The 20,089-nt window shown below is 54.9% G+C and overlaps 7 protein-coding genes across 7 annotated transcripts; 6 read left to right on the top strand and 1 right to left on the bottom strand.

Annotated features, from left to right (window-relative positions):
* On the bottom strand, positions 1-3,002 carry BDY17DRAFT_290771 (anaphase-promoting complex subunit 5-domain-containing protein). The gene is made up of 8 exons (XM_033732564.1): positions 1,967-3,002; positions 1,586-1,818; positions 1,403-1,526; positions 1,099-1,342; positions 864-1,051; positions 585-808; positions 377-530; positions 1-325 (listed from the first exon to the last, which is right to left on the bottom strand). The coding sequence occupies exons 1-8, from the start codon at positions 2,913-2,915 to the stop codon at positions 141-143; spliced, it is 2,301 nt and encodes a 766-aa protein (XP_033592617.1). The 5' UTR covers positions 2,916-3,002; the 3' UTR covers positions 1-140.
* Positions 3,003-3,091: 89 nt separating this feature from the next.
* On the top strand, positions 3,092-5,352 carry BDY17DRAFT_69896 (DNA lyase-like protein). Its single transcript, XM_033738625.1, has 2 exons — positions 3,092-3,283; positions 3,343-5,352. The coding sequence occupies exons 1-2, from the start codon at positions 3,267-3,269 to the stop codon at positions 5,255-5,257; spliced, it is 1,932 nt and encodes a 643-aa protein (XP_033592616.1). The 5' UTR covers positions 3,092-3,266; the 3' UTR covers positions 5,258-5,352.
* A 212-nt stretch (positions 5,353-5,564) lies between these two features.
* Positions 5,565-8,234, top strand: BDY17DRAFT_320876 (mating-type protein MAT alpha 1-domain-containing protein; the record flags this gene model as incomplete). The annotated part of the gene is made up of 8 exons (XM_033736520.1): positions 5,565-5,685; positions 5,749-6,311; positions 6,363-6,461; positions 6,517-6,640; positions 6,959-7,252; positions 7,314-7,407; positions 7,457-7,625; positions 7,689-8,234. 8 exons carry the CDS (start codon positions 5,565-5,567, stop codon positions 8,232-8,234), a joined length of 2,010 nt encoding a protein of 669 aa, XP_033592615.1.
* A 390-nt stretch (positions 8,235-8,624) lies between these two features.
* Positions 8,625-9,455, top strand: BDY17DRAFT_320875 (uncharacterized protein; the record flags this gene model as incomplete). The annotated part of the gene is made up of 3 exons (XM_033736519.1): positions 8,625-9,061; positions 9,120-9,316; positions 9,373-9,455. The coding sequence occupies 3 exons, from the start codon at positions 8,625-8,627 to the stop codon at positions 9,453-9,455; spliced, it is 717 nt and encodes a 238-aa protein (XP_033592614.1).
* Positions 9,456-12,698: 3,243 nt separating this feature from the next.
* BDY17DRAFT_320874 (uncharacterized protein) lies at positions 12,699-16,059 on the top strand (the record flags this gene model as incomplete). The annotated part of the gene is made up of 2 exons (XM_033736518.1): positions 12,699-12,704; positions 12,757-16,059. The coding sequence occupies 2 exons, from the start codon at positions 12,699-12,701 to the stop codon at positions 16,057-16,059; spliced, it is 3,309 nt and encodes a 1,102-aa protein (XP_033592613.1).
* A 439-nt stretch (positions 16,060-16,498) lies between these two features.
* On the top strand, positions 16,499-18,592 carry BDY17DRAFT_246480 (uncharacterized protein; the record flags this gene model as incomplete). The annotated part of the gene is made up of 1 exon (XM_033730728.1): positions 16,499-18,592. One exon carries the CDS (start codon positions 16,499-16,501, stop codon positions 18,590-18,592), a length of 2,094 nt encoding a protein of 697 aa, XP_033592612.1.
* A 353-nt stretch (positions 18,593-18,945) lies between these two features.
* Positions 18,946-19,940, top strand: BDY17DRAFT_315023 (retinol dehydrogenase 14; the record flags this gene model as incomplete). Its single annotated transcript, XM_033735871.1, has 2 exons — positions 18,946-19,018; positions 19,078-19,940. The coding sequence occupies 2 exons, from the start codon at positions 18,946-18,948 to the stop codon at positions 19,938-19,940; spliced, it is 936 nt and encodes a 311-aa protein (XP_033592611.1).
* Between the last annotated feature and the right edge of the window lie 149 nt (positions 19,941-20,089).

Here is a 20,089-nt window from a genome sequence, read left to right as displayed (position 1 = left end):
TGTCCATTCACTTTTCAAAAACTTCGACTTGGGAAGGTGTCGTTGAGGAGCGGGTATATTTGGTCATGTCGTGCTGAAGTATGCACACGCCTAAACGGGGGTCGGGCATGCACAAGCACAAGGCTGCGGGCTTCGATGCCTCAAATAACAACATCGCCTTCTGCATCCGCTCCATCTGCATAAGTACTGTCGGCATCAATCAACAATTGCGTGTGCATCTCATCAGTCGCTGCCGCAGCTTCACCATCACCGCTGGCTCTCTCCAGCCTTGCTTTCTTCGTCAGACAAAGTGACATTCCCGAGACATCGCTCAGCTGGGCATATACTACTTCGTGTCAGTAGGGAAGACGCTGCAAAAGAAAGCGTCTTGACATACTCGCTCGACTTCTTTCCACGGCAGTGATGGCAAGGCCTAGCAATTGCAGCTGGTCGTGTGAATTGCGGACTTGCTTGCCAGCCAAGCCGACGTTTGCATCTGCCAGCGTCGAAAACAGCTCGGCTTGCAACTGAGCATTGGCGCCACTCAGAGCCTGTGTCTCGTTAGCTTCTTGATTTCCTATTATCCCGCTGAAAGTTAAACGTACGTGTGGCAGAGCCGCTTCTGCCAGCTGTCGAGCAGCTTCAGACTCGCCCAAGGCTGTAAGAATGCTGCTCAATACTGCCAAAGCGTCTACAAGTACGGACATCAGAGCGTGGCGCTCACTTGTCGATGCCGCTCGTAGCACAATCGAGAAGCCTTTCGCATGCTGGCCGGCTGCCGCATAGATCTTGCTCTTGAGGATGAGCAGATGCAGTCGTTCGGCAATGTCTGTTGCGGCGTCAGCATAAACGGTGAAAAGTACGCATGGAATTTCCGGACCGACCTGTGACTCTTGCTGCTTTCCGCTTCTTGATCAAGTCACTCACAATCTCGAGTGCCTTTTCGTGATTTTTCGATTTCATGAGAAGCTCGATCTCCATCAAGCTGATGTCGAAATCCGCCTCCGATCCGCCTGATGTCCGACACGGACGGAGTTCGCGCAGTAGTTTGCTAGCCTCTTGGAGTCGCTCCCTAACTAGAGTCAGATCGTTTCAAGAGAACAACGCCAGAGGACATACCGGTGAATTTGGCGCTTGACTCGCACCAGTGCTTTGCGGATCGTGATGCGATCCTGCAATTTGGTCACTCCTTTCACATCATGCTCTAACTTCTCCAGCTCCCTCTCTGCAGTACTGAAGTGCCCGGCCTGCGAAAGGACATGCGCTGTACGGCAAGTTGCTCGGACCTGGTCACTGAGAGGAGCATAAGGGGCGTGAAGGAGCGGCGCACTCTCGCAGATGCGGTAAGCCAAGCGCGATTGCCCTGTGTCCTTGTTAGGCATTGACGGAGTCTTCAGCCACCACTCGAACGGATCAGGCTCACCGAGGCGCTCATAACTGGCGCTTTCAAACAAGCTTGCTGCCGGCATCAAGGTGCGTTGATCATGTTGCATATTCAGGTACATGGCTTGCAGGATGTGCTCGAATGCTCGATTGATGTTGCCACCCTTTTGTCACGGGACCTTAGCGAGACGTTCTGCACGATGGGTAGGGGTCCTTGACTCACGCTGTACATCTCCAACTTCGCCTCCTCCAGCAACGTGCTACTCATCAACGTCCAGTGCTTCATCTCTCTGGCTTTCACCTTCAGAAACGCAATCTCGTCATGCTCTGTGCTCCCGCCGAGAAGCCTGATCAGGCTCTCGAAGGACACGGTGCTGTCGTCTGGATGCACTTGGCGAAGATGGAGCAGCCACGATAGGGCGAAGTTGAGACATGCTGTGTCTTGATTCTCTCGGGCTGGTATGCAATTAGCATTTGCTCTCGTAGGAAAGACGATGCTCAATGACTGTCACTGAGATCTTGCCTCACTTCCGAGCACATCACTTCGCAATCAAGCACGTGATGTGGCACGTGAAGGCTCGCAACGAAACAGAAACGAACTCACCTGTGCCAATACACTCCCTCATCGCCTCCACACTCTCCTCCCAGCACTCAAAGTCCGCATACAGGACGCTCTGATGCAACTGGGCATACTGAAAGTACGCTCTCAACTCATCACCACCCCGATTCGCACCGAGTGACAGATCAAAGTACTGATGCAGACTCTCCAACGCCATCGACATCTGTGCCGCTCGCCAGTGCTCAAAGAACGCCATGAAGTGACGCAGCGACTGTGCGTTTGCATCATCCTGTGCTTCGTACCAGTCTCGCAGACGAGCATGAACGGCCGAGGGGACGCGCGTGCCGAGTTTCTGGAGATGTTGGATAGACAGGTTGAGAATGTCATTGACGTCGTGAGTGCTTGTGTGTTCTGCTAACGGCTGCTCGGGGATGTTTAGATGAAGGGTTTCGAGGTGAGCGGCCAGGCGAGCAGCGTCTGCATTTCTTTCGGCCCATGTCCGGTACGAGGGTGCTCGGTATGCTACAAATGCTGACCATAGCTTTTGCACATCGGCGAATTGGATACGCTCAAACTCATAGCAACTTCGCCGAATGAATTGGCCGAGCGGAGAGGCGCGAGAAACTCGGGGAGGGACGACTACGCCAGATGTTGGAGCGGATACGGTGAGCAAGTCGGAGAGACGCCTAAAGAGGACGAAGAGTGCATCGAGATCGTTCAATGCCCACAACTGGCGGAGAAGGCGATCGTAGATGGTCCGGCCGGGTACGTCCAATCCCCACTTTGACAGAGTCTTCGCGAGTGTTTCTAGGTCGCCGTTCGAGCACTGCAAGCGTTGTTCGATCATTCCATCGGGAAAGTCGGAAGATGGGTTGATTTGAGAGGCAAGAAAGGTGAGCACCGCGAGTTTGGCGCTGGCGGGGATCTCACCGGCGAGGTACAGGTCGGCCAGCGCCAGCAGCGCAATCTTTGCGGGAGTCAGGAAGCGAGGCATCTTCCTTCATCCTTTGGTGGTTCTGGCCGTGTTCGCCCAGGTACGTTGTGTCATATCTTGCGATTAGAGACTAACACCAGGAGGAAGACGTGTGGTGAGTTGAAGATGCACGCGGTGTCAGGTGATTTTCGCGTCAAGAGCGCGGAGCAATTCCGGGCAGGCTCCAACGTCATCTGTCGGTGAGTTCCCGCACCACAAACATCCCACAACGCAACACATCCTTGCATCCTTCTTTTCGGGAGTCGCTGCAGAGTGGAGTGACGCGGTAGGATCGACGTCGTGTGCGCACTTTACGACAATGAGTGCTGCAGACAAAGCACTCCGCGCCACCACAAGCGCCAGGTGGCGAAGATGAGGCTCACAACATGGTAAGATCGCTCTGCCTTCACCAGATGAGTCCCTGTCATCTCACCATTGAATGATACAGGAACGTCAACGGCATCCGAAACCCCTTCTCCTACCCGCCATGGAACACCGCGCGCACCTTCTCCGCCATGTTCGATACACTCGGCAGCGACATCGTGGTCATGCAAGAGCTGAAGATCCAACGAAAAGACCTGCGAGACGACATGGTCCTCATTGACGGCTGGGACTGCTACTTCAGCCTTCCGAAGCACAAGAAGGGGTACTCTGGAGTTGGCATCTACACTCGCAATGCCACCTGCGCCCCCATCAGAGCCGAGGAGGGCTTGTTGGGTGTATTGCCTTCGCCGTCGGGTGTTGCGTACTGCGACCTGCCAGAAGAGGAGAGTATCGGGGGATATCCGAGTGCAATACAAGTCGCAGAGCTCGGCGTTGATCCTGCCATGCTTGATGCGGAAGGGCGCTGCGTGGTCCTGGAATTCCCAGCATTTGTGCTGCTCGGCGTCTATTCTCCTGCCAACAGCAATGGGCTGCGGGACGACTTCCGATATGGCTTCATCACCGCTCTGGACTGTCGCATTCGCAACCTCATCCGCAACGGCAAGCGAGTCGTGCTGGTGGGCGACCTAAACGTTTCCCGTGACGAGCTCGATCAAGCTGGCGCTTTCGAAGACTGCAAGAAGGAGGGTATCACGCATGCTGAATACATCTCCACGCCGAATCGGCGCATTTTCAATCAACTCATCGTCGAAGGAGAAGTCATTGGTGAGAGGGACGAAGGACGAGAGCAGGGCGTGTTGTGGGATACCACACGAGGGTTTCACCCCGATCGCAAAGGCATGTACACGCACTGGGAACAGAAGATCAACGCTCGACCTGGCAACTACGGTGGCCGCATCGACTTTGTGCTCGTTGCTGAAAGCATGCGTGGATGGATCAGAGACGCCAACATCCAGGAAGGCCTACTTGGATCAGATCACTGCCCCGTCTATGCCGACTTTCACGATCGCATTGACTATGCGGGCAAGGAAATAGCCCTGCTGGACGTGATGAGTCCATCTGGCGTTTTCACGGATGGGAAACGGCAACAGGAGTGGAAAGTGGCTAATGTTCCTGCTTTTTCAGCGAAGCGTCTGCCTGAGTTTGACAAAAGGAGGAGCATCAAGTCCATGTTTGCCGCACCAAGCGCTAAGAAGGCTGAGGGAAGAGAGCAGCCTACAATGAACGCTGCTGTCAACGACTTCAATGCAACATTGCAAGTGCAGGACTCCAACTCGGCGAGCACAGCTCAGCGCCGCTCAGAGGAAGACTTCTCCGCATCCGCCAAACGCAAAATTCCCTCGCTTCCCAAGGAAAAGTCCTCGAAGCGTCTTAAGTCCGACAGCGCTGTGTCCACAAGCAGGGGTCAACAAAGTCTCAAAGGTTTCTTCCAAACAAGCAGTGTACGCACCAACAGCGCTTCGCATGAGACTCATGTGGAGAGGCAGAGGGACGCAACGGGGGAGGCGAGTGCGCAATCACCAAATGGCAAACCAAGGCCCACTGAGACCTCAGCAACCGCGATCTCAGCCTTCTCAACGCCAGAGAAGCGCACTCCGGCCAAGGACCGGCTGGCAGACGATGATCAGGATGACCATGACCCAGACACATCCCACCCCTCCACAGCGGCCAGTCCCACGCCCTCCGACTTCTCCGCCCAACTCGAAGCCTCCGAGCAGACACAACGCTCCTGGAACGCCCTCTTCTCTCGCCCCGTCGCGCCCATGTGCGAAGGCCACGACGAGCCCTGCAAGACGATGCAGACGAAGAAGAAGGGATCCAATCAGGGGCGCAGTTTTTGGATGTGCGCGCGGCCTTTGGGCCCGAGCGGGAATAAAGAGAGGGGAACGCAGTGGCGGTGTCCGACGTTTATTTGGTGTTCGGATTGGGGTGGCGGGAGGAAGGATAAGGAAAAGGAAAAGGAGAAGGAGGCTGGGTGACGTATTCCGGCACAAGACGAAGAAGCGCCGACTGGAGATGGATCTGTTGCGCAGTATCATAATCTCAAACTAATGGCGGGAGAGGAGAACGCTGCATCTGCTGAACACCCGGTGCAAAAACTAAGAACATACAAATGCAGCAGCTCACGTGACTATGCTTGCTTTTTCGGCGCCTGCATGTCATCAAACTCTAAATCCGGGCCGGCGTTACGCCGACGCGTCTTGTTATTCTCCAACTCCGCGGGGCCAACAAAGACTGTCTCTCTGCACTTCTCTCCCATCTCCCGCCTTCACGGAAGCGACAATCATGGACGAGCTGCTGCAGAACTTCCCCGACAAGTTCCCTCTCAGCGTCCACCAAGCCTACAAGAAGCAAGAAGACGAAATCCGCAAGAAGAACGAGAAGAAACGCGCTGCCGCTACCCAAGGTGAGCAGGCACGTCTCGTCCATTACCGCTTGATCAACCACTGACATCTCGCTCGCCCTGCAGTCAACAACAATGATGTGCCCATCGCAGACAGGCGCCTGAGCATGCTCCGCAAGCTCGAACGCATCAGCCTCCAAGTCACTCTGCGCGATCCCAAGCCCAAGCTGATGACCGAAATCCACCTGCGCATCGAGCGGTACATGGTCGTCGCTATGCAGCTCGCGGAGCCCCATGGCTTGGGCCGGCTGGAGCAGGCCACCTATGTCAAGAAGCTCCGCATGCAAGTGCGCAAGATCCAGAGGGCTTGCAAGCTCTGGGAGTCGCTCAAGGATGCTATCGGCCGCCATGGGGTTCTGATGGATGATGACACGCGTCGGGTGGAGATTGATGTTGCTAATCGTCCCCGTCCGATGCAATGGGCCGTCTTGAGCAGGAACCTGGTGGAGCCGACACTCACCGAAAGTGACTTTGACGACCTCAAGGACGGGAACGTCGATGCTGTATTCCGCCAACAGTACCTCCCTCGCGGTGGCGTCGCTATTGTGGAGCACTGGAGAAGGGATAATATCGAGATGGTCGGGTCCCTTCTACAAACAAACTACTCCGACGTACTCAGACGCCAATACGTACGTTCACGCCTAGCAATATGCTCTGTCCGCGCTAACGAGTAGAACTAGGCGGCCTGGGCTGAGTGCTTTGCTGTGAGCTCAAAGCAGCCAGGAACGGAGAAATTGAAATGGTTGCTCACTCCTACCGGAGATTGGACGTTGGTGCAGGTAAGCTAGGAAACACACCCATGTCACAAATGGGCTTGTATTGACGACTGCACAGTTCCACGACGAGAACATCACGTTCGCCGAGGAGGATGTAGCAACGATCGCAGGGCTACTGGAAAGATTGGAGGGATCAACCCTTCCGATGCAAGGGGCGGGATTTTTCGGCGTCAACCTCACTGGTTGGCTGAACATCTCTGGAATGCGGGCAGCAGAGAGCAAGAGGGCTTGGTTTCTGTACTGCAGCTCGCGCCTTTGATATCCTCAAGGCCTTGAGTATTCTCAGCCCTGACGGAACCCCTAAAGTCAAAGTGAAACTTGTGTAACACTCAGATGCACAGCCTGCACCCACGGACTGAAACTTTTGCCTTGCCAGCCACCCAATTTCCGTAGCAACGCACAGTGAAAATTCTGAAAATCAAAGCTCCAAGACATTCCTCTCAAAGCAGCTGTACCGCATCCGCACATACCTTTGTTACCATTCTTTGACCGCACCCAAGCCATCGGAGCCATCAACGCCATTATGGCTACGGCTACTTCATCCCTGCCCGCATCGATGCAAAACTTCATCGGCTCTTGCTCAGCGGCGCAAATCGCTCAGCTCATCCAAGCACTCCAAGACACACAGTCAAGCAATGCTGCGGGGACGGCGTCCAACGCAGCATCCACCATGACAGTCAAGGCTGGGGTGGCGGCTGCAAAGACCGGGAAGAAGCAGCGCAACAAGAAGGCGAAGAGTGAGAGTGTGACCGGTGGTCCGAAGCGTCCCCTGAACTCGTGGATGGCGTTTCGCAGTAAGTGCATTCACTGCTGCATTCACTGCCCTCGACAATGAATGTCGCTGACGTTTGACAGAGTACTACAATGCCTCGCTCGCACCAAACACGCAGAAGTCGATATCCAAGATCCTGACGACGTGGTGGCATGATGATCCGTTCGAAGCCAAGTGGTGAGTGAGCTCACACTATCTAGACACAACGTCAGTCTAACACTCGCAGGGCCATACTCGCCAAAGCATACAGCATCGTGCGCGGAAGCCGCGAGAAGGCGGAAGTGCCGCTGGATGGGTTCTTCGCTATCTGTGCTCCACTCATCGGAGTCATTCCCCCTGACCGCTACATGGCCTGGATGGGCTGGCAGCTCACTCAGCCGGACGCCAATGGCGAGGTAAGCTACTAGAATGCTGACTTGAGCGGGTATCAGTCGAACTTATACTAACCGTACGTACAGGACAAGACCCCAAAGCTCACCCGCACCGCCAGACCGTCCCTCGCCCAATTCCCTGACGAGTACACGAGCACTTCTCTCGGCGTCGATGACCTGGTGTGGCACTGCTACAATCGCGGCTACGCCGTGACTACAGGCGACGTAGCTCCTGAAGTTACCAACACTTCCGAGTCACTCACCATGGCTGTGCAGCCGATCGTCACCGATGGCGTGGACAACAGTGTCATGCTTGCCGGGCAAGACTTCATCATCTCTCCAAGTGACGCCAACCTTCAGCGTGCGTTGCTTGAGGCGCTCGCAAGCACCACTGCTGCCGAAAACACGCCCTCCGAGAACATTCTCTCCAATGCTGCCACAGTCATCGAAGACGCCGGTGGTAGTTACCCCTACAACGCGACCTTCGACCCGACCAATCACTTCCAGATCAACTTCAATCCCAACGAAGTCGAAGAAGGAGGAGCATGGGACGCTTTCGACACCACCGTCCTGGGAAACAGCAGCGACGAGGCGATTGACTGGACCGAATTCCTCAACCAAGATGCAGTTTGAGTACTTGTGCAAGTCAGAAAGCCATGCGCACGGTGTGATGATCGAGAAGCGAATGCATCATAGTCTCGGCCTGACACATTGCCGTTTCGATCCAAAGATACCCCTCAGCGAGTCATCAGCACGTTAGTAGTAGTTAGATAGTCCAACCCGAGCGGCGTACATAGTGTCCAGAATGCACTCATCACTGCTCAACATTGTTTTAGTTTCAATGAACGTCGAAATTCCTTGGCCAAGCTGCAATGATTGCTCCGCCGCTGTATGCTTGAACTTTAACCAAGCTCGTGTCACACAGAGCTTTGAACGTCGCTAACCATCGCTCTGGAGAAATCGTAGCGTCTACTCACCCCGATCTCTGCTCATATGCGCACCAACACCAAGCAGAAAACTATCATGGCGAACAACAGAAGCGGATTCAACCAGGGATTGGTCTCGTCGAATGCGCTTGCAGTCGAGAAAGAAGCGCGCGCCGCGTTTGTAGCCTCACTTCTTAGCTACGAAGACCAATTGTCGCTATTGTTGGAGCCCGAAGAAGAAGCGAACGACCCAGGTGATGAGGAGGACGCAAGGATCGCAATGGCTAATCCTGTCCACTTCTCTGGGCGCGTGGTCCTTCCCACAAACCAGCCTCTGGACGCAAAAAGGGTAGCAGCCCTTAACGCGTTGTACGCCGCGGAGGGCGAAGCACTGGATGGGATCCAAGATCTCACGCTGCGTTCGATGATGACCAAAGAGACAGCGGATTTCGATTGCGCTGATGCGTCGCCGCCAACGTGGACTCCTGTTGAGTTGATTGCGGAGATGCAGGCTACACATGACAAAGTCCGTCAGTGAGTACACCATGGCACATAATCTCGCTGCTCTGCTCTTTGACTTACTTTCTATTAGAATGGTGGATCAAGCAACCACTGCTAGCAAGGACACGAGGAGCGCTGGGCTGACCACCGGGCGGGACCGCCGAATCAACCGCGATGGCGAGATCTTACTCAATGAGTTCTTCGAGAAGTGTCAAGCGCCGAACGATGCGGAAGTGCAGATGCTCGCGACTGTCTGTGGCGTGGAAACCTGGGATATCCAGCGATGGTGTAAGTCGTGCCAGGTCTCGCGCTTATTGCGAAGCTGTAGCAGCTAAATTCTGCAGTTGGTGCGAAGCTCGAAGCGAACCGCAAGCTCTTTCACTTCCGGATGGAGTTGAACAAAGAGGAGATCGCAGGCATGGACTAGCTTCACCGGAAGCAGCGTAGCGACCACGCATCCGGCATTGAGAGACTTGCAGTTGTTTAAATTGAGACGCTTCCGTGGGAGGAGACAAGAGGCGGAGACATGGTCGTCGTTCGACATGGTCCTGGAGGCATTAACCAGGACGACATGGTGAGACCGGGCCGGCGCTGTGCCGTTGAGGAATGTTGCCGGTCTCACCCTGGCAAACATAGCTTTGTTCTGGAATGCAGCCCCCTGGTATTCCTGACACCCCACCGCAGAACTCCAACTCCATTTTGCAGGTAGTGGTGCTTCCACGGACGTGTGATTGCTTGTTTTATGCCAGATGATGGAGCAGGTGAGGTCGAAAATACGCCGAGCGGAGGATGGCCCGCTAGTGAATTGCCGAGACTCACACCCCTGTCACGACCCACATCGCCAACGGCCAGCCATCCTTCCACGTCGTGGTTGTTTTCTTCTCTCACTGCGGCCAGAGCCGCCAGATCTCCGACGTGCAGTTTCGCGGGCCCTCTCCTCATGGCGACACGCCCTGGGACCAAGTCGCGACGGCTTCAGATCCCGGCTTCCACGCTTCGCCGGGAGCTGGGCTCGACTTCCCCGCGCCTAATCCTCGGACATCTTCACGTCCACATCTAATTCACGGCGCTCGCAATGTATTTCGCTGTCGAGCATCGAAGAGTCCGCGTGGCGCCCAAGTCCTTTCAACCCTCATCCGACATTCAGCTTGAAGTGTGGAGGCCGCGTACAATCGTGCAAATGGGACGAGCGGCGTTGGCACAAAACTCTTCATCGCGAGGAGATGAGAGCGTAGAACATCGCCGTAAAGGCCCCCTACTTTTCCTCACTGCAGCGGCCACAAGCATATGAACTCCCGTACAGCCTGCGCAGCCGGATCTTGTCACTGGCATGCATCAGCGTGCTGTATCACTATGCGGGGCGCACTTCGCACTTTATCCATCTCCGTCCCCGTGTTCGCAGCGAAATTGTGCTCCGTCAGCATGAGGTGCTGGCGCAAGTCCTGGTTCTCAACATCAGATCCCCAGCTGTGCTGCATGGCCGGCGGAGGGGAGCCAAGCTGGGAGTCGTGCAGCCTTGCGCCAATTAATATGTCCGCAGCAGCATCATGTCATCTCTACATGGCCTTGACGTTCCTCCAGCCGACCTGTCGATTTCAGCCATGTTCGCCTGCGCGTTGAGGAGGAGCTGGTTGTTCGAACGAGCCGTCCAGCTCTGTGTAGCCAACCGTCACCTCCTTCTCAGCACTGTGGAGAATGCATCCGTTGCCAGTCCGCTGGGCGGGGCTCCTTGTATGAGGAACATCTGGCTTGAGCTCGTCATGCTCACTAAGCCCTTGTTAGTCGACCAGAACTTGTCGGATGTATTGCGCACCGCTGTTACTTGGCCCACTGGTCGGACTCCCCTTCAATCATCTTCGGTTCGCCTGGAGACTGTGCACAACTCATTCACACCTACATTCTTCCTGTTTCTGTTTGCGGTACCTACAGTCAGCTCGAGATAAAGACGTGGAGAAGATAGATCAGCTGCACTCTCAGACAGAAGCCGCGCTGGTAGGCGTCCCTTCGGAGGCTATTGCAGGGTTCCCTCTTATCCAGAGGTGCCGGGTTCGTCCATTCCGAAGGTATGCTGTTGAGGTTCCGTTTCTGCGTGCTTTGTGCAACAGTTGCTGCGAAGCCAGAAAGGACAGGCTGGAAGGCAGCACAGCTTTGTCCTGATCCTGCTTCATTCACCTCTTGGAGCTGTGCCTTATGTCCACACCCGAAGGCAGCAGCCTGCACTTGTCGCAGCGCGAGAAGCTTGGGCGTGACTCGAGCTCGACAAGGGCTGGGGTGGAGTATATATGCAACTGATCAGTCAACCTTTCGCAAATTCAACTCGCCACACTGGTTGTTCTTGGCGACTGAGCGATAATCATTACACGCTAACCTTCCCAAGCTCTTTACCGCTTACTCGCGTTCGGGCTGCGGCGCTTTTGCAATTCGCCCGGCATTCTCGATTGGCTTGAGCGTGTAACCGACGCAAGGTTTTTGGGCAGACTTGAGACCATGCGTGGATGGTCCCAGCGGTAAGCATTCCGCTTGCTCTTGCCCAACATTGGACGTCCGAGTGATGGGTAGTACGGCATAAGCTTGCGTGTGTCAGGTCTCCTAATGTTGGCCTCAATACATAGCTCTGCCAATAAGAAGTTCTTGGAAGATGTTAGCACAACCAAAGCTGAGACTTACCTTGAGTAAGGAGCAACATCTGCGTCAACGAAGGGCAGACAAAAGCTAAGCACCTAGCAGAGGGATGCCTTTTGTGGAGACCGGCGAGTCAGTTCTGGTGCTAGTGGAAGAGAGTGCACATGTCAACGTCGATTCATTGAGGTCCTCCGCCTGTGCGTGGTATTACTGTGCTGGTCGTGATGTAGCGCACGTGAGTGAGAGTTCATCGCCATACGCGCGGCGGAGGATCTAGAAGGTGAATCGTCGATGCCACGTATGCGTATCATACCCATATCCCGGGCTCATCCAGGTCATTTGTTAGTGATAGCTGTCAGTACAGTGCTATGCCGGTCGTATTGCGAGGAGTGTAAGCTTCAACGCGAGGGGGTCCTGTTGACGTGTAATCGCATGCCGGGATTCGTGAGCGATTGTGAACGGAAGTCTTATGAGCAGAAGCTTCTTCAGCACATACTGCCACGGAGCACGATTCAAAAGCTCGTAGATGAAGTGATAAGCGTTCGGAGAAGCAAAGGGTGAGTTGCAGATTGGATGTGGCGACGAAGTGTGAAAGGAGAGCATGCAACCACGTGATGCTCTCCCCAGGGCCATCAGATGTCAGGCTTCAGTGAATAGATCTTTACGGAGCAAGTGTACATCGCCCAGTGCCTTAAGCATAATGGGGAGGACACGATACCCACCCTGCGTATGGATGATCCTCCAGCGTCAGCTGGGCAGTTCAATCAACGCCAAGCTCAATACATACTGCATACAAGTACAGAACGGATAAATTGCCTTCCATCGGTACCCGCAATGCTGAATGAGAAGGCTGGTAAGGACTGTTCGGTGAAGGAGAGAAATATGTAGAAGACCGAAGAGTCGAGTTTGAAGAGACGAAACAAGAAGTTAGACGAGGGTACGGCGGTGAGATTAGATGAACAAATTTCGACGATTCGTACAACTTACAAAGAATCAGGAATATCGTGCGCCATATCTCGCTGTATCGCGAGGATGGAGGCCGTATGGAATGATGGTGAGTCGGCTCGGATGGGACGAGGTGAAGTCGATGCCGCGACTTTTGACAGACTCGGCATTGTCCCATTCCGCTTCGAAAGCAAGTCATCAACCATCGACATCACTCCCTTCGCCAAGCGTCTGCTTCGCTGACACTCTCGCGACACGACAATGCCCTATCATGCGGGACGATGACCCTGTCCACCCTCCTCTTCACCTACGTGCTCGGCGGCTTAACGTTTCTGCCGTTACTGCTTGCCGCAGTATTGGTGCCGGCCTGGCTCTGGCTCCCGAAGGTCGAGGATGGAAAGCAAGAGAGCGGGAAGGATGACAAGGATGGGAAGACCAGGCGCGCAGGCGCACTGCTTGCGGGCCTGAGAGATGAGAAGGAGGAGTCGGCATCAAGTGGGACATTTGCGGTGTTGCGAAGACACGACTTCCAAGCGGCGGTTACCGCTTTCAACGCAAGGAACAATGCCACGACAGCTACCGGAGCACCTCCCGGAGATGGGACAAGTGATACTGGCACTGGCAATGAATCTGTCTATCAAAGCGTATACCGTTCGGTGTTCGACAGGAACAAGCATACCACCTCTGTTCGTCCAGTACTCAATAGCGAAGAGGTCTCCTCCGACGCGTCGATCACGAAGACGAAGAAGAAGTCTACCCCCGCCAGTATCTTCTATATAGTACTCCGCCACGGCCACTTGATGCTGTACGATTCTTCCGCGGAGGTGGAAGTGCGACAAGTGATTAGTCTTTCCAACTACGACATCTCTCTCTTCTCCGGGCCCGTCGAGGCTGAGGAGCAGGTCCTCAAGGACGGAGATCTTTTCATCAAACGCACGGCCATCGTCCTGACTCCAAACTTCAGCGACGGCGTGATACCACCTAATGGACAAGCGAGTATGGTCGCGCCATATTACCTCTATTCCAACACTTGCATCGAGAAGGAGGACTTCTATCACGCCCTTCTGTCCACTCGAAACCCGCCGCCGATACCGCAGCCTGTTGATACTGATGCCATCATCAAGCTGCAATCCACACTCCATTCGAACTCCGCTCTCACGCCAGAAACACAAGCCCTCAACGCCCTCGTATCTCGCATCTTCCTCGCCATACACCACACCGATCGCGTCGAGACTCTCGTTCGAGAGAAGATTGAGAAGAAGATTGCGCGGGTACAGAAGCCGGCCTTTATCGCATCGCTGGCCGTCCAGTCCATCGATCTTGGTGATGCCGCCCCCGTTTTCTCCAACCTTCGTCTCAAGGAATTCCAAATCAGCGGCGATGTGACAATCGCCCTCGATGTCAAATACTCCGGGAACTTCAAGATTACCGTTTCCGCACTGGCCAAGCTAGATCTCGGTCCGCGCTTCAAGACGCGCACTGCGGATCTCCTGCTGTCTGGGAAGATGCAGCGACTGCAAGGCCAGATGCTGGTGCGTATCAAACCCAGTCCGAGTAATCGCATCTGGTTTTGTTTCGACAAGATTCCGGACATGGACATCAAAGTTGAGCCGGTGGTCAGTCAACGGCAGATAACGTATACCTTCATCCTGAAGGCGATTGAGGACCGAATCCGAGCGGTGTTTGGCGAGACGTTGGTCAAGCCAAATTGGGACGATACGCCTTTCCTCGACACCAGGGACGAGCAGTGGAGGGGTGGAATATACCTGAAGGAAGCTGCAGATGCGCCTCCAGAACCATCCGCTGGAGAGCTACTCAAGGAAAGAAACCGCAAGACCATGTCCATGCCTGTACTCGCGGACTCAAGTACACCGGAAAAGGACTCATCGGCGACCTCGTCTGGATCTGAAGCGACATCAAAAGTTACAACGACGGGCGCACTGGCCAAAGAGAAGCTGGGTGAACTCAAGCGTCGTTCGGTTGCCTCGCTTCCGCTGCAAACCGCATTCGATAAAGAACCTCCTAGTCCGGCACAATCGCCTTCCAGGCCGATAAGAAGTCCATCTTTCACGTCATTATCACCCTCGACGCCTTCCACACGACTAGACGAGAGCCTGGCGAGGATGGAGCCCACAAGGAGCGAGCAGTACGACAGCCACACTCAAGACCAACGGCGATGGCGACTTCGACCTGTCTCGACCCAACCGAATGTCAAGAAGGGCGCAATCGAGACGATGCGGGAGATGAGGAATCGCTCAATAGTCGATCGCAGCTCAGAGCAGGATGCCGATGCCACAGCTGCTGCGGCGTCGGCAGAAACGGATGACAGCCAAAGTCGCCGATCGCTGGACACTTCGGCGGTACCTTTCGCTGACCGCACCGTTCGCTCCCACAACCGCGTGGGTAGCGACCTGTCGACTTCCAGCTCACAGACAACAAATCGTAGCCAGCGGCAGCAAGAAGCAGTGGACAAAGGCAAAAACATCCTTGCTGCGACGGCGGCGGCAACGACGGCCGCGAAGAATTGGGGCTGGAATGCACTTGCGAGTCGCACAGCCAAAGGTGGACCCGCTGCAACGCAAGGTCCACCGCAGGAGCCCTTAGGAAGAGGCCGACCATTGCCACCTCCTGGTATGCCTCTCCCTGGGCCGCAGAAGAACTGGCTACCGGCTGTCATTGGGAAAGGCAGTGTTAAGCGGAAGCCCATTCTTCCGCCGCGGAGGCCGATGGGTGAGGGGGTGCAGGATGCGCATGCTGCTGTCGGCGAGGCATCTGCCTCAGAGGTCTCACACGACGGTAACGAAGCGACAGAGGCATCGGACCATGGGCAAAAGGTCGTCGCCACCCCCGGAAGCGAGTTTGGACCCTGGACAGAAAACTATGGCACTGATCATGAAGATCACGTTGAGGAGTGGCCCGGACAATCCGCGCTTGTTGACCTCGAGACGACCACATCTGAGCCTGCTTTGCATGTGTCAGAAGGCAATGAGACTTTCAACGTGGTAGCAAGGAAAAAGGTACCGCCACCGCTACCGGCAAGGCCTGCATCGATCGCAGATGAAGGCGGTGACGCAGCGCATGCAGCGAGCTCCGACGCTGTTGAGGGAACATCACAAGAAGAACGAGCTACGAAGCTTGGGCCGGTCGCAAGATCTGCTGAACCCGTCGATGATGCCGTGACAAAGGTGGTAACCGCGCAAAGAATCCCGGACAGCTCGCCGGAGAGGGAAGCGGTACTGAACGCTAGGATGGACGAGGGCGATTCTCATGACCATCACGAACGCCTCTTCGATCAACGGCCGGAAGAAGAAGTCTCCGATCAAAGTGATGTAGAGGACCTCGTCGCCATTCCTGCGCCGGTGGACGATGATGCTGACGAGCACGGACTGAATGCGGAAGGAGTGCAAGCGGATGATAGCACTGTGGGGCAGAGTGGAAGCGGAAGCCATGGCAGTGATCGGTGAGCCCGGCAGTGAAACAATGTATCTAGAAAGTAGCACGCATGGAACTAAGAAAGTAGAGGACGTGGCTATTCATAAATCTTCTTGGTCGTCTCGGGATTCTCCGCCAAGAATTTGACGGTCTTCGTACTCAGAACTTTTTGGATCGCGCAGCAACGATCTCGAGATTCTGTCACTTCAGGCATCACTTTCGTGCAACACAAACCAGATTGGAGCGTGGGATCACTCGAAGATAGTAGCTGCTCCCAGCTCCAATCATTTATCCTTGCTAATTTGAAATACCGCTCGCAGCGGCTGCTCAACGCACAACTGGAAACCCACGTGCAGGGCAGTCCGGCGACTCTAAACCATGGCCGAGATCAAGATCCCAATCAGAGGGCGACCGCCGCGGAACCGGGGAATGACGCTTTTTGAATTCGACATGCAAAGACAAGCCAACGAAATGGGGCAAGAAGCACGGCAGTACTTCGTGGGAGATGCATATCCGCCATGCACGAAGCCACTCAGTGAAATCGAGCCGATGAGTCTCAAAGATTTGCAGCTCGACACTCATCACAGAGGCAAGGTGGTCTTCGTTCGAACGGCCGACGATGGTGTGAAAGCTGCGGCTGTGCGCACGATTGTCGAAGATGAAAGCGGCGATGTCGAGCGCTTGGCTGTGTACAACGTGTACTCTTCCCCTGAGGCTGCAGACTTGCTATCTGATGGATGCATCTTTGCCATCAAAGAGCCGTTCTTCGAAGCGAGTGTGAATGGGGATTTGTCTATTCGAGTTGATCATCCTTCGGACCTCGTATACCTCTCGTCGTCCGATTCACGGGCGCCGAAAAAGTTCCAATCTACACCCAAGGAAGGAGAGGATTCTGCGCTCGACTGGAAAACGAGAGGCAACCAATTTTACAAAACGGACAAGTTCACAGATGCCGTGCGAGCGTTCAGCGTTGGCCTCGACCGCTGCAAGGACCAGAACGGATCAATACGCTGCGACATTCTTCGGAATCGCGCAATCACAAATATCTACCTCAAGCGATTTGAGACGGCTCTCTCCGATGCCAAAGCTGCTGTGATTGCAACAAGTGACTCACAAAACGCAGCGACTTCTGCTCTCAACGCCAAATCTGAGTTCAGAGCTGGTCGCGCAGCGTACGAGCTGGGTGACTTTAAGGAAGCTAGCAGACGATTCACTGAGGCCAGCAAGCTTCAGCCTGATGATCAAGATACAATTCGGCAATTACAACGTGTTGGGGAGAGACTGGACGAGCAACGCACTGGAAACTACGATTTCACCCAGATGGGCAAGAGTGTCAGCAAGAAGCGAAACCGGCTCGACCACGCAGACTACCTTGCAAAGACGACGAAGAAGGCGGCAGGCTCGCACGGCAACGGTTTGTTCGCTACTCAGGACATCTCCGCAGGTGATCTGATCTTGTGCGAGAAGGCTTGTGCGACTGCTTGCGACGCCGATCCAGGAGGGCATGACTTCACTCTCCTGGACAGCAACTCTCAGCGCCAGTTGAGCGGCACGCAAGGTCTTCTGCTTTTCAACATCATCGCAAAGCTCGGCCACAATTCCATCGCTGCCACCAGGTTCTTTGAGCTTTTCGACGATGACTATCCTTACAGCACACCACCAGCGGTTGTCGATGGGGTGGTAGCAGTGGACACATTCCGAGCTCAAGCCGTCCTTGCTCACAACACTTTTGGCTGTCCTTCAACCAAGACCAGCAGCAAAGCAGCGCAACGTCAGGTGCAGAGCCCCAGTGGCTACCCTTCCACCGGCCTATGGCTGACAACGTCCTACGTCAATCACGCCTGCAACGGCAACGCTATGCGGTCGTTCATGGGCGACGTGATGATTCTACGAGCAACGAGAGACATCAACAAGGGCGAGGAAATCCTTATGCCGTACCGGTTGCCCAACGCGGATAACGCGGTTACTCAAAGCGAGCTGGAGAAGATATGGGGTTTCAAGTGTGATTGCCAGCTCTGCCAGACGGAGGCGAAGGCACCACCCAGTCAACGGAGACAGCGTTCGCAAACGGTGAAGGAAGCCGAGGAAGTGCTGTCCTCCAGCCCAATATCAGCATCGAAGCAGGCGGTGAAGAAATCAATGGCTCGGGTGGAAAGGCTGATGGAAAAGCTGGAGAAGTCTTATGACGCCGATACGTACGAGAAGCAACCTCGCCTGGCTCTTGTCCCTCCCGGCCTTTGGCTGTGTAAGGCCTACGCGTGTCACGGTGATTGGGAGAAGGTTAAGCAATCCTCGTTCAGCTTGCTGCGAAACCTCGGATACGTCACCACGGCATCGGGCGATGGCAAGAAATTGAGTCTTGATCGTGCGCATTGTCTATTGGTTGACGATGCCATTAGCGCGACGATCTTAGGGCTTTGGGCGGCTGAACATCTCCAGAACGCGGCCCACAAGGACTTCCTGGATGGGCTTGCTCGCGGCTTATACGACACTTTGAACGGAGAGATGAGTGGGTTCGAAGATAAGTGCGAGGCATTGAGAGAAGCGTGTGCCGTGAGGAAGTGAGCAGTACAGACGGTGGGATTGCGATGTGGAGGACCACGCTCGATGCAAGATACACCAAGCTTACGTCATGGCAGCTGGCCGAATCGGGCAGGTGCAAGTTTGAGGTTCCGGCCGAAGCCTTGCGGGAAGGATGCAATCTATTGTGCCGATTGCTGGACGTTTCTCCGTTCGAGAGGGTGTGAGCAATGTCACACGGCCGTTAGGAACGATGCTACGCTGGACGATGTGAACATATAAATACCACCAGAAGCCCTGCGACATTCGAGAGGAGACAATCGACTCCAATTGCAGCAACTACCTTAGACAGCGATACATCTTCTACATCAGAAAGACTTCCATCATCAACCTACTCAATGGCGTCCCGTACATTCCAACCAAACAAAGAGATTCCCGACCTGTCCGGCAAGGTCATCTTCATCACGGGAGGTAAGATTCAAGAGCCCCATGACTCCCTCCGTTCCTCCTTCTCACATTCTCTATCATAGGTACCGCTGGACTCGGCGCAGGCTCCATCGCCGAACTTGCCAAACATGACCCCGCACATATCATCTTCAGTGGACGAAACGAACGCAGTGCCGATGCGCTCAAGACCAAGGTCGCCAAAACGTCGCCAAATGTCAAGCTTAGCTTCCTCAAATGCGACATCTCTTCACTGTCTTCCGTGCAAGCCTGCGCAAACGAGCTGAAAGCGGCCACGGATCGACTCGACATTCTCATGCTCAACGCAGGCATCATGGCCGTCGACGCCGCCACATCCCCCGACGGCTACGAGATCCAATGGGCCACCAACCAAATGGGCCACTCCCTCCTCGTCAAGCTCTTGTTGCCCCTCCTCCAACAAACAGCTCAGCTCCCCGGCGCGGACGTGCGCGTCGTCAACATGACGTCGATAGCATACAAACAGGCTCCCAAACAAGGCATGGACTTCAACACGCTGCGATCCAAGCAAGAAAACCTCGGCAGCATGATGGTCCCCGGCCGATGGGAGCGTTACGGGCAAAGCAAGCTCGCGCAACTGCTCTACACCGAGCAGCTCGCCGAGCGATACCCGGAAGTTACGTTCGTCTCGGTGCACCCCGGTTACATCATGACCGGGCTGTTCGGGAATGTGTCGTTGATGACGAAATTGCCGGCGCTTGTCATGAGCGTGGGCAAGAGGACGCCGGTGGAGCAGGGCCATTTCAATCAGTGCTGGGCGGCGACGTGTGATAAGAAGCTATTGAAGAATGGAGAGTATTATGAGCCGATTGGGGAGAAGGGCCCGCGGGCGACGAGGCAGTCGAAGGATCGAAAGCTGGGGGAGCGTTTGTGGCAGTGGACGCAGACGGAGTTGGAAGCATACCAATGATTTCTCTGTGTTGAGCGCGTTGGCGGAGTTGCAATATTACTGATGGCCTTGTACGATACCTTTAGATATATGGACATACATGCATGTAGACTGAACAGTTGCAGGTGGAAACATCGTATGTGCAGCGGATGAACTAGATGTAGGCGGAA

The sequence above is a fragment of the Neohortaea acidophila genome, assembly GCF_010093505.1.
Source record: "Neohortaea acidophila strain CBS 113389 unplaced genomic scaffold BDY17scaffold_2, whole genome shotgun sequence".
Taxonomy (NCBI): Eukaryota; Fungi; Ascomycota; class Dothideomycetes; order Mycosphaerellales; family Teratosphaeriaceae; genus Neohortaea; species Neohortaea acidophila.
The sequence above is the reverse complement of the archived record's forward strand: the minus strand, read 5'-3'. Positions and strand labels throughout refer to the sequence as shown.

Bases quoted from the DNA above. Each gene is read 5' to 3' on its own strand.
- BDY17DRAFT_290771 (XM_033732564.1), bottom strand. From the start codon at position 2,915: ATGCCTCGCTTCCTGACTCCCGCAAAGATTGCGCTGCTGGCGCTGGCC. The intron at 809-863 runs GTCGGTCCGGAA...ACGCCGCAACAG, and splicing joins GAAAGCAGCAAGAGTCACAG to ACATTGCCGAACGACTGCAT. The intron at 326-376 runs GTATGTCAAGAC...GACACGAAGTAG, and splicing joins CGTGGAAAGAAGTCGAGCGA to TATATGCCCAGCTGAGCGAT.